General features: G+C 34.3%; 1 protein-coding gene across 1 annotated transcript in view; it reads right to left on the bottom strand.

The window, feature by feature from the left end:
* Window positions 1-1054: 1054 nt before the first annotated feature.
* The window catches only part of LOC106463071 (fatty acyl-CoA reductase 1-like), a 34549-nt gene continuing 24281 nt past the window's right edge, over window positions 1055-11322 (bottom strand). Inside the window, exons 6-8 of the mRNA XM_013923042.2 lie at window positions 9157-9286; window positions 3826-3953; window positions 1055-2117 (exon numbers count right to left, since the gene is read on the bottom strand). Coding sequence (XP_013778496.1) covers window positions 1988-2117; window positions 3826-3953; window positions 9157-9286 — 388 coding nt within the window. The 3' untranslated portion in view covers window positions 1055-1987. The remainder of the gene's footprint in view (window positions 2118-3825; window positions 3954-9156; window positions 9287-11322) is intronic.

The raw sequence follows: 11322 nt of genomic DNA, 5'->3' as shown, positions 1-11322 counted from the left end.
CTGAGCATAATAAATTAAAGCTGAGAGACTGACTTTGTCAGAAAACCTGAGCATAATAAATTAAAGCTGAGAGACTGACTTTGTCAGAAAACCCCTTTGTTATGAATTTCGCGCAAAGCTACACGAGAGCTATCTGCACTAGCTGTCCCTAATTTAGCAGTGTAAGACAGCTAGTCATCACCACCCACCGCCAACTCTTGGGCGCAAAGCTACACGAGAGCTATCTGCACTAGCTGTCCCTAATTTAGCAGTGTAAGACAGCTAGTCATCACCACCCACCGCCAACTCTTGGGGCGCAAAGCTACACGAGAGCTATCTGCACTAGCTGTCCCTAATTTAGCAGTGTAAGACAGCTAGTCATCACCACCCACCGCCAACTCTTGGGCTACTCTTTTACCAACGAATAGTAGGATTGACCGTAACATTATAACTCCCCACGGCTGAAAGGGACGGGGATTCGAACCCGCAGATTGAGAGTCGAGCGCCCTAGCCACTTGGCCATAAAAACCTAACTGCTGTATTATATATATACACACAGGCCATTTTAACACAATAAACAGTCAAACATATAAACCTTTTACATAATAACAGCCAAAATGAGCACATCTAGCTTACTTTACTCTCGGTAAATATCTTCTGATAGCTATAGAAGAAAGGATGGACAAAATGAAACATTGTAGTTTGTTCTTTTACCAGTAAGTTATTTTCTCCCACATTATGTTACTATGGCTTTTTTAACAAAACTGCATTAGGTGGTTAGGGAGTGGCTTGTTTTGAGAGCCAGAAAAGCTTGATGCCGTTGAAAAATCTGGATACCTTGAATATATTATTGGCAAGGTTTTTCAGTAAAACGTGCTGACCCTTTTGTAATAGTTTGTGTACATTTGAAAGAATCAATAATCGTTTTGGGTACATTTTATAAATGTAATAAACGTCTTCTTATCAATGAAACTCATGTATTGTGTTTGAGTTGAAATAAATGATGTCAAATTCTGATCAAAAACAAAAAATCATTATTTTATTTACATTTTCAACCATACAATGAATACTATACTTTTTCTTTTCCATAAACATTCACAATAGAATTCTAACGTTAATTAAAAATACATTTTATAATGTTATACTACCTAAAACAAAACCATTTGCAGAAGTTCGGTTAAAAGTGTATTTACAAGTTAATAAATTTCAAAAGTCCTGACGTGTAAATCATAGCTCTTTTGTAGAAACAAACTATTTTTGTTTTCCCACTCTAGCCCCCCCCCCCAGTGGCACAGCGGTATGTCTGCGGACTTACAACACTAGAATCCGAGTTTCGATACCCGTGGTGGGCAGAGCACACATAGCCCATTGTGCTTAATTACAAACAAACAAGTTTCCCCACTCTGCAAAGATAGTATTACTTCTAACTTTCCAGAATCTAAATAAAACATTTACAACTGAATTGCTTACCTTAAAGAACTATAAAAATGTCACGTTTATTAAACTAAAGTACGTTTTTCCGATATCAGCTACACGTGAATTATTTAACCAAACAATAAAACGAATTAAACATATTTCTACACTTCACAAGCACGTGCTAAATTGAAATATTTGTCTACAAGTCTTCTCTAGCAGCGTTACTACTAATTCAACTGTTTAAAAGAAGAGTTGATTATCACACAAAATGTTCATCTGTGTGTATAACAATCGTTCTTTTTTTTTCTTTTCTAAAATCTAGTAATATAACTCGATATTGGAGAAATCTACCATATCAAAGTTTCGGCACTTTGTAAAAACTTATTTAAGATTATCTAGTATTGAGAGAGAGAGAGAAAACGTCTTAATAGTCTCCAAACAGATTCACAATAGAGAATAAAAAGTGTCGAGTGAAATTCGTCTACGTTTATTAGAAATGTTAAATAAACAATCAAACTACAAGTTCTGGAAACTGGAAGCACCGGAGAACAAGAAACGCGCAAACATGTTATATTTACACTGCTTAGGCATTTTATCTTTTACGATTAAGAAATGACCATGGAAACATCCAAAATATCTGCAACCTCTTGGATCGATATATTAGCATCATCCAGATAAAGATGGACACCAGGACGTAGGTCAGTCGGCTGTATATGTACAACCTATAGAATGTATCAATGGTGGAAAAAGTTAGAATTCTAAACTTTATACTGAAGTAAACTCATGTTAAATTAAAATGTAAAGATAATCAAATAAAACGAATAAAATTATTTTAATATATTAAACATCACATAATGTGGCGAACAAAAGGTCAGTGTGTACATATGGTATAGTGATAAACATAATTCATATAAAAACACCCGATCAAAACGTGTATCAGAAAGTAGCACAGATTTTAAGACTGTTTTAGATAACTTCAAATACTATATAAACTGGGTATTTTAAACTAGTTTATATCTGTTTTTTATACATATTTCACAAGAACTTGAATGCGAACAAGTTAATCTTTCTCTGTTTAACCCCATATTTACCATTTTTATTTTCTTGCTATTTTTTGGAGCTTAATTTACATGATAAAAACAATATATACACTGCAAGAAACTCTCGAGTAACATATTTAACCCTAGACTGGCATCCAGTAGCTTTTTAAACCCATTTTTCTGAATTATTCCTTATTCTTCCTTCAGCAGCTAACACCATGTCTTAAGCATGAGTACTTGAAGTGTAGAAAATGCCATTCATTAGGTCAGAAGCATTCCTTTAAACTCAGTAACACAAAAGTTCAAGTAATGTGAAATTGAAAGTGTGCTAGATAGGTTTGCTATATAATGTTAGGATCAGCAGGATATATCATTAAATGATACTAAATGTAGCTATAACTAACCGAGTTTGATAAAAGAAATAAATAGACAGGACAAAATGTGTGGCATAGAATGAAAACAATATATATCACAGATAAAAAACAAAGTGTGTGTATTTTGATATGGAAACTGGATGGTCACCTTTCATGGATTCATGAGCTGATCAGATTCGGGGTCTCCCATGAGATGTAATCCCACTAATATCTAATGTTTATTACTTAATGGGATATGTTCTGATTTACCCATAACAATTAGCGCTACCCACGTGACTGGTCATTCACATTCAAACTTAGAGGATGCCATAACTTTGAGATGCTACCTAACCTAAATGGGAAGGGCACTGCTGTCTACATTTTTGGTACATGTAGCTTTACAGCCATGCTTCCATGGGTAAATCAGGTGTGACTTCAAGAGAATGACAAGAGACAGAGAAATAGAACAAAATCAACTTTCTCGACCACATTTTATGTAAAAACTGCAGATATATCTACATTACAATAAGAAGATATAAAACATGTATATTACATGTGTTATGTTTAAGTAAAGTATAGGAAACGTTAAAAGAATTATCTACTCTTGATTATCCTATATTAAATGGTACATTTAAAAAATTACTAGGCTATTGATTCAAAGTATATCATATGAATATCATTTCATAGAAAATGTATGATATCACAAATATCATGAAGCTTAAATTTTGTTTATAAAATGATAATTAAGCCACATTTTTATCTGATACCACCAATAAGCAATAACCAGTTTGATTTGTAGAAAATTGATAATATTGGAGACATTATGAATCAAAAGTTAAATTTTACTTAATAAGATAAATAAGCCACATATTGTTATCTTATTAAAGTTAATATAGTTATTTGAATATATTTCTTTCTTTAAAAATGTTATTATAAGGCCTCAAAAGTATGCCTTGATTTCAACTTGAACTGAGGTTTAAGCCTTATTGTTACACATGAAAAATATGGCAGTCAAAGAGAAAAAATATTCCACCAACCTTTTAATATTTCTTCTAGCAGTGGGAAGTGTACACTCATCTTCTTTAAGTACAAAACGTCGGGTTCCAAGGACATAGTCCTGTAAGTAGGTTGACCAATTGAGGGATTCCACAGAAAAGTTGAACACCTGAAATGAGAGAAATTTGATCATAATGATAAGTCTGTGATGATACATCACCACAATTATTAGCTAAAAACATCTTTTACATTTAAGCTTTAAGTAGATTTTGAGAAATTTGATCGTAATGGTAAGTCTGTGATGATACATCAACACAATTATTAGCTAAAAACATGTTTTACATTTAAGCTTTAAATAGATTTTGAGGAATTTGATAGTTAGGATGTCAGACCTTGACTTTTAAGAAGAAATCAAATTCCTCAAAATCTACATAAAGCTTAAATGTAAAACATGTTTTTAGCTAATAATTGTGTTGATGTATCATCACAGACTTATCATTATGATCAAATTTCTCAAAATCTATTTAAAGCTTAAATGTAAAACATGTTTTTAGCTAATAATTGTGTTGATGTATCATCACAGACTTATCATTACGGGTAAGTTAAATATTTATACACACAGAGGGTTGGTTAATTGCACGTTGCATATTCTAATATTGTGGCTGCAGATAGGATTCGTGGCACTATGGACAACATACTAAGTCATATCATTTTGGTTTGCAGCTAATTACCAACCATTCAACAGTTCAAAGCGGCTCCATATAGATTTATGGCTGCAAAGACAGAACCAACCTTTCCAAAGATAAATATTCATACAGCAATATTGATAAATGATGTAGAGCCAATGAACACAACACTGTAAAAAGAGAGCCTTCATGTTGTTCATAGAAGCTTAAAAACTCACACAGCATAATGTTTAGAACAGAATGTGTTCAAAATCCACACTACAATCCAATCTGAAGCAACACCCTCATCCACAATGTGAAGTTTATGGTTTTAAAATAAAAACCCTCCAACCTAAAAAGCCATTGCAGTTAAATTTGGCACATTTCCTTGTACAGTTAACAAGACTGAAAACAGGGACTTGAAATTGTCAAATACTTAGAGGTCAAAACATCACAATCTTCTAGCCGCACCTCAAAATCAACGACTAATCTGTAATCAAAGCAGTATCATTCATCTGCATCTTCATCAAATCCCCTGATGCAGCTCCAGTTGTCTCCAGTTGCTTTGGTATGCTTCACTGACATTGGTGTAAAGGAAAAGATCCACAAAACGTTTGTGGTACACAGCTGACCTCACTAACCCTCATGATGGAAAGGGTAGTTTCAAGGGCAATGCAAGACCTAGAACAATATTTTTACAGCAAGATTAACCTCAGTAATGATTTTCTGATTCAAACAAAAGCTTTAGATACGATTAATGAAAAAGATTCCAAAAAATAAATTGAAATTGTAATAACTGGGTGTCTATAAATCAATATAGAGCAAAATATATGACTTTGGATGATTTTTTTTGGTAAAATTATAGGGTTTTATATGAGTTTTGTTGGGAAAATTGCACAATTTAAATTATGTATGATTTATAGAGGGCCTTATATATGTGTTGTTTTTTCATGAGACTAAAACTCCAATAAAATGAAAGAAATACCAACCAAACAACAAATTTACTATTTTTTTCACCCTCATCAAAAGGCCTGTCGAAATTAAGGCTGAAATATGCTACCTAATAGACATATGATCCAGCAAATAATGAAGAATAATGAAATTAAAGCTGAAATATGCTACCTAATAGACATATGATCCAGCAAATAATGAAGAATAATGAAATTAAAGCTGAAATATGCTACCTAATAGACATATGATCCAGCAAATAACAAAGAATAATGAAATTAAAGCTGAAATATGCTACCTAATAGACATATGATCCAGCAAATAACGAAGAATAATTTGAAAGGCTAAATTTTAGCTTTCATTTGTAAAGCAATTTCTTTGTACAACTTTAGCCTAATTTTACATGTGTATTGGACAGGAATAATCATTTTTTTAATATTCATTGAAAAAGGTTGACATTTTATAAACATTAATTTCATACATCACTTCTTAGATTCAATGCAACTTATTAAGTAATTTCCTCGAATACGGTGAATAGATCTACAGTGGCAAATGTACCAATGAAACATGGTCCAATGATCCAGTGTACTTTCTTCAGCTCCTTACTCTGCTCCTCAATGTGATTTAAAGATGTATTAGCCTCCACAGTTAGTTTCCTTTTTAATCCTCCAACTATTTGATTCCTGCATCTTTCGTACTTTTTTGCAGCCTTCTTAGATTTCTCGGCAGAAATCTGTTTCTTTCTTGCTTTGAGATGTTGTGCTCACTTTTGAGATATCATACAAACATACTTGATCATCTTTCTATCAATAATTATGTCCAAGAAATATTTTCTGTTTCCTTCCATTTGCTATGCCTCAAGGGATTGCCAGGTACACCAATTGCTGAGAAATTATACACTGTTCCTTAAGACTGTCCTGTAACAGATGCTTATTAACAGAAAGCCTTCTTTCAACCTCAGCATTTTTATGTGAAAATACCATAATCATTTAGATGACATAGTAAAGATCTTTGTGCTGAGGCAGGGCACCGACAATCTCAAAGTAGAAGACATTCAGTCAGTTCTCCTTTTTGCATTCTTCTCCTAGGGTGGAATACTTGGAGAAACCGTTATATTGATTTAGGAACGTGGGTGAACATGCTAATTTAGTCCAGCAAGCATTACTTCCATCAGCAAATACTGATGTGTTGCCACCTGCATCAATCAGCTGATCACAGACAATTCTGAAGCATCTTACACTTTCATTAGAACTGCTCCATATCAGACTCAGGTCCATTGCGCTTACACCTTTAGTCAATTTGTACTTGAATGGACTCCTTTCCTGGAGTTTCCCAAAAATTTTATGTAGAATTTCATGGCACTCTGCCCTGATTTGAACATAATTCTTATTGTATAATTTGGAATATTCTTCCCATTTAGTGCTCTTTTTGTACCAAATACAATTTCTATCAATCTATCTCTCTCATAAGTAGCAATTTCTCTTCCTTCCTAACATTGAACTTGATAAATGCAGTTCGATTTGGCTGAGATTCAATGGCATGTGGCTTTATTAATCAACTCAGTATTATCATCTTTATGATGGTTTACAGTTGTTTATAAATAAAAGGAGCCAAAAACTGAAATTCCTTCAGAAATGGTTCTAATTCTACACCAACTGGTACAAAAAATGCAAGCTGAGCCTGTAGCTTGTGAATATTATTGAAGCTCTGATGCTATTCAGCCAAAGCTCTTGGTTGTAATATTTTTCTTTTGCACAGCTTCATTTTTCTTCTTGTATGAACATGAACCAATTTCTAGCAGCTTGTACTGGAAGATTGTTTATCTTTTTAAGGATGAAATGGCATACCCCCTCATAGAGAATCATTTATATGAGTATGGAAGAGCCATAATCAATTTGGCATGCATTCTTTCAGAGAATCAAAAAATTCTTCCCAAAGCATGTCCTGGAAAGGAAGATGTAATATACCTTCTTTGAACTAGTTAGACTCATCATCTATCTGGCTGCTATGAGAGGTTTTATTTAATGATTCATCAAACTGTGCCATAAAAAACTCACACTAACATAATGTTGTATTTGCCATGTTTGCATAGTATACATCATGGCCAAAATTTACAGTATAAGATGCTTTATCCTTCAATCGTTAAAAACCACAAGCAATTTCACTATCTGGGAATATGGTTTTAAACATGTCTCATGCATGATCACATGACCTCATCAAACTATTAGAGTCTAATAGTTTAAAAGCATAATAAAACTTTGCTTTTGTCATAAAATCCCAAAGGTCCTGAGTAGGAAAGGCTCAGTTGCCTTAACTGCAGCTTCTATGAAAATATTTCCCTTGCCCTCAGGCTGAGATGTATTTGTTTTATTAGATGAAGTTCTATTAAGCTGATGTCTTTTATCTTGATGTTTACTGAGGCCACAGCATGTCTTCACTTGATTAATTTCACATACTTTTATGCTGAACTCCTCCATGCATAAACAAAATTTTGCCTAGAAGCTTGTTTTACCAGGTTATAGCCACATTCTGAGCTCTGATTACAAAGTCCAACATGCTTGGAGATGACACTTACCTCGAATTACCATATTTATGTATTGCACTTTTATAGTTTTATCCTGAAAAGGAAAGTGAGACATCTTAGGGAAGAAATTGGAAATATAGATTATAGCGACCAGACAAATTATTTTTCACTTCTACCAAAAGGCCAGTTGAAATCAGAGCTGAAATATGTTTCCTGATACATATGATACAGCAGATAATAAGGAATAAATTGAGACATTAAATTTTAGCTATCATTTGCAAAGCAATTTCTTTGTAATATTTCAAATCTAATTTTAGATGAAGATTTGTCATGAACACAAAGATGCCTCAGTAAAGTCATGAATTGTTGATCATATGGGTGCACACTGCACATCTTGTATGCCTGTAACCAAAATTTCAGACTTTATATGACATTTTGCAAGATCTTCCAAAATGTATAACTGTATGACCAAGTAGAAACCCAGTAATATCAACTGGTAAACTGTTTTCATTACTAGATTTTACTATTTGATTTTTGAGGGATTGTTCAAGTTGTGGTTTCATCCTACTTTTGAAAATGGGATGCAGGTAAGCTATCTTGGTCAAATGCTTTTCAAAGAAATTATTCCCATATTCTAGATTTTTAATTTATCAAATCCCAACTTTCAATATGACCAGTGATCTTCAAATTTAGCTTTTTCAAACCAGTAATTTATCATTCTACAACGTTATTACACAGTACTGAGTATAGTTTTATTGATGGTTCAAAAGGTTTTCACGGTTTATACCTATACATAAAACAGGAATGACAGGTCAGAAATTACACAACCTACTTATTTCCAGTTACTAAGGAATTTAAAGATCTTTCTGATTTTATAATATTTTTTTTAACAGGGAAGATACTGTAACATTAAAAAACAAAAATATTGCTTTCAAATATGTACATAGTTTTTCCTGTTGGAACATGAAAATGGATATTTTAATTCAATAAATTGTTATCCATCTTCTTAGAACCAAGTGGCAAACCAATTTCCCTTTATATGATGTGACAAGTATTTGTTTTCGGAATGGAGAACTTCTTGAACCAACCTACAAAAAATTGCAAAGAAAAGCACTGCATACCTGAAATTGCATATGTAATCTAAACAGTTCATAGAAAATTAGATTACCAAAATAGTTTTTGATTTCAAACTGGACTTCTTAATGAACACAGTCTCTAGACTCATCCTTTCTCACCTCTTTATCTTTCTCTTCCAGCTGCTGAAAGAGCTTGAGAACGTTGTTACAGTGAAAGGTCCATTCATTCATTGTAAAGTACTCCAAGCTGTCTACAGCACGATGAAGTTTAGTGTACAGGCGAGTCAAGCTAAAGAAGTAAAGAAAAAATATTATTATTCATATTTAACCCTATGGATACCACTTTGGAACTATTTGCTCCCCAGTATACTTCAAAACCAACATTACTTAGCACAGAATGAGCCAAAGTAGCTATGAAACAAGCACCTTTTGTGTTATTACAATCATTTATAACCACAAATCCATAATGTTCCAACCTCAAGTATTTTGCAATATGAGAATTTTTGATTCCTGTTTGTACTTATACTCCGTTTGCACCCTATCTTGTTTTACACCTATCACATAGCTTTTTCCATGAAATGTGCAAGAATTTTATAGAGCTCAATTTCCAGAATGTTCTGAAAATAACCAATAAATTCTCGAATTTCATACCCAGAATGTTCAAGAATGTTCTAGAAGCAATTTGAGAGGCTACATAAGCCAATGAGCAACCTCAGGTAAATCTGTGTAATGGAAAATACTTCTGAGTAGGTAGGAAGGGAAGATTTTGGTGCTGTGATCATGGATACTGTTGTTGCAGAGACTTTTGCTCTTTGAATGGGTATGTAGGCAAACTCTTCTTCACACTAGTGAGGACACTGTACAGTTGTAATTTTTCCAAAGTTCAAAGGATAGACAACTTAGGAGAAGAGATAGGAGCCAGGGATGTGCAATTACCAGCAAGTATGGTCTGGGAGAAGTTCTCTCCTGGATACTGGATGTTTACCATTGCTGTGTAAGTTCCATCACCATGTAGCTACAAGGTAAAGAAGAAGAATGGATGCCATCTGGAGTACCTAGTATGCTGATAAAATTCTACCCCTGAGATTGAACTTTAGTGCAAATGGGACTCAGATGTTTTTGGGGTATTGTGCAGCCAAGGGTTTCCTAGACTGAGTGTGGCAGTCTCTATAGCACCCCAAAGTGTTCACTGATCAGAGATACAGGACTCTAACTCTGATTAATACCATCTTCTGTCAAAAGAAGTTGAGAGAGATGTGAAGTGCTATTGGTAGGTGAACTCCCCAAACATAAGCTGATTCACTGGCAGACAAGACAGTGAGAATTCACTGATGAAAACTGCAATCAGTGGAGCAATGGAGAGTCTCTCCCTGAAGGGAGGTGCTATGCAGAGCCATGAGACAGATGTAAGGTTCAATTGGTTGGTTAAATCCACCAACAGGAACTATGTCACTAGCAGATGAATCAACAGGCACTCACAGGTGAGGAAGAAAAACTTTGGGGCAGAGCCTCTTGTAGAAGGGAGGCACCCTACTGAGCTGAGAGTCAGAGTGTCATTGGTAGATGACAGACAACAACAGGGGCTTTATCAGTGGCTGGTGAAACAATAAGCATTCATGGAAGTTGAAGGAAGAACCTCTCTTTGATGGGAGGTATGCAAGAACAATAAATAAATTATAACCTTTAGCTCTTCATTCTGCAACCCTGGGATCAAGAGCTGACACAAAGTGTGGGGCTTCTGGAACTATCTATTTGACAGCCCCCTTCATAAAGGATCATCTAGTTCAAAGAGAGAGAAAGCTTCACCAACACTATGTGCAGCTGTGATGGAGGTGATGTATAACTCTCCCCAATGTTTAGGAAGATGGCCAAATAGGATCTGGATTGGTTCTTAAGGCATTTCAGGTAATTCATTGCATTAAACTGATGGCTTCAGGAACAGGCAGTGCAATGCTTGGTCCTGTGCTTGAATTTTCTGACTCTTGATACTGTCAAACATCTAACCTCTTCTTCACAGAGACTACTCTATCTGCTCTCATTACTTCTCTATTCATAAAGAAATTACTTTCTTTCAGAACACCTTAAGAAAAAATGGGTATACTTTATTTTTACTTGATAATTTAACATTTACCTTTCTAGCCGAGAAAGATATTCTACCAACTACTATTCAATCCTTTAACACTTGCTACTCCTTATCTTGGAAAACAAAGTCTTATTGTTAAAACTTGACTCAACAAATTACTCAAGTTCGATGACGAGGAACCCACTTTGAGACTAATAATGGCTGGAGACGGCTTGAATGGGTAATGAAGAAAAACTTTAATG

Source organism: Limulus polyphemus, unplaced genomic scaffold, assembly GCF_000517525.1.
Source record: "Limulus polyphemus unplaced genomic scaffold, Limulus_polyphemus-2.1.2 Scaffold1317, whole genome shotgun sequence".
Taxonomy (NCBI): Eukaryota; Metazoa; Arthropoda; class Merostomata; order Xiphosura; family Limulidae; genus Limulus; species Limulus polyphemus.
The sequence above is the reverse complement of the archived record's forward strand: the minus strand, read 5'-3'. Positions and strand labels throughout refer to the sequence as shown.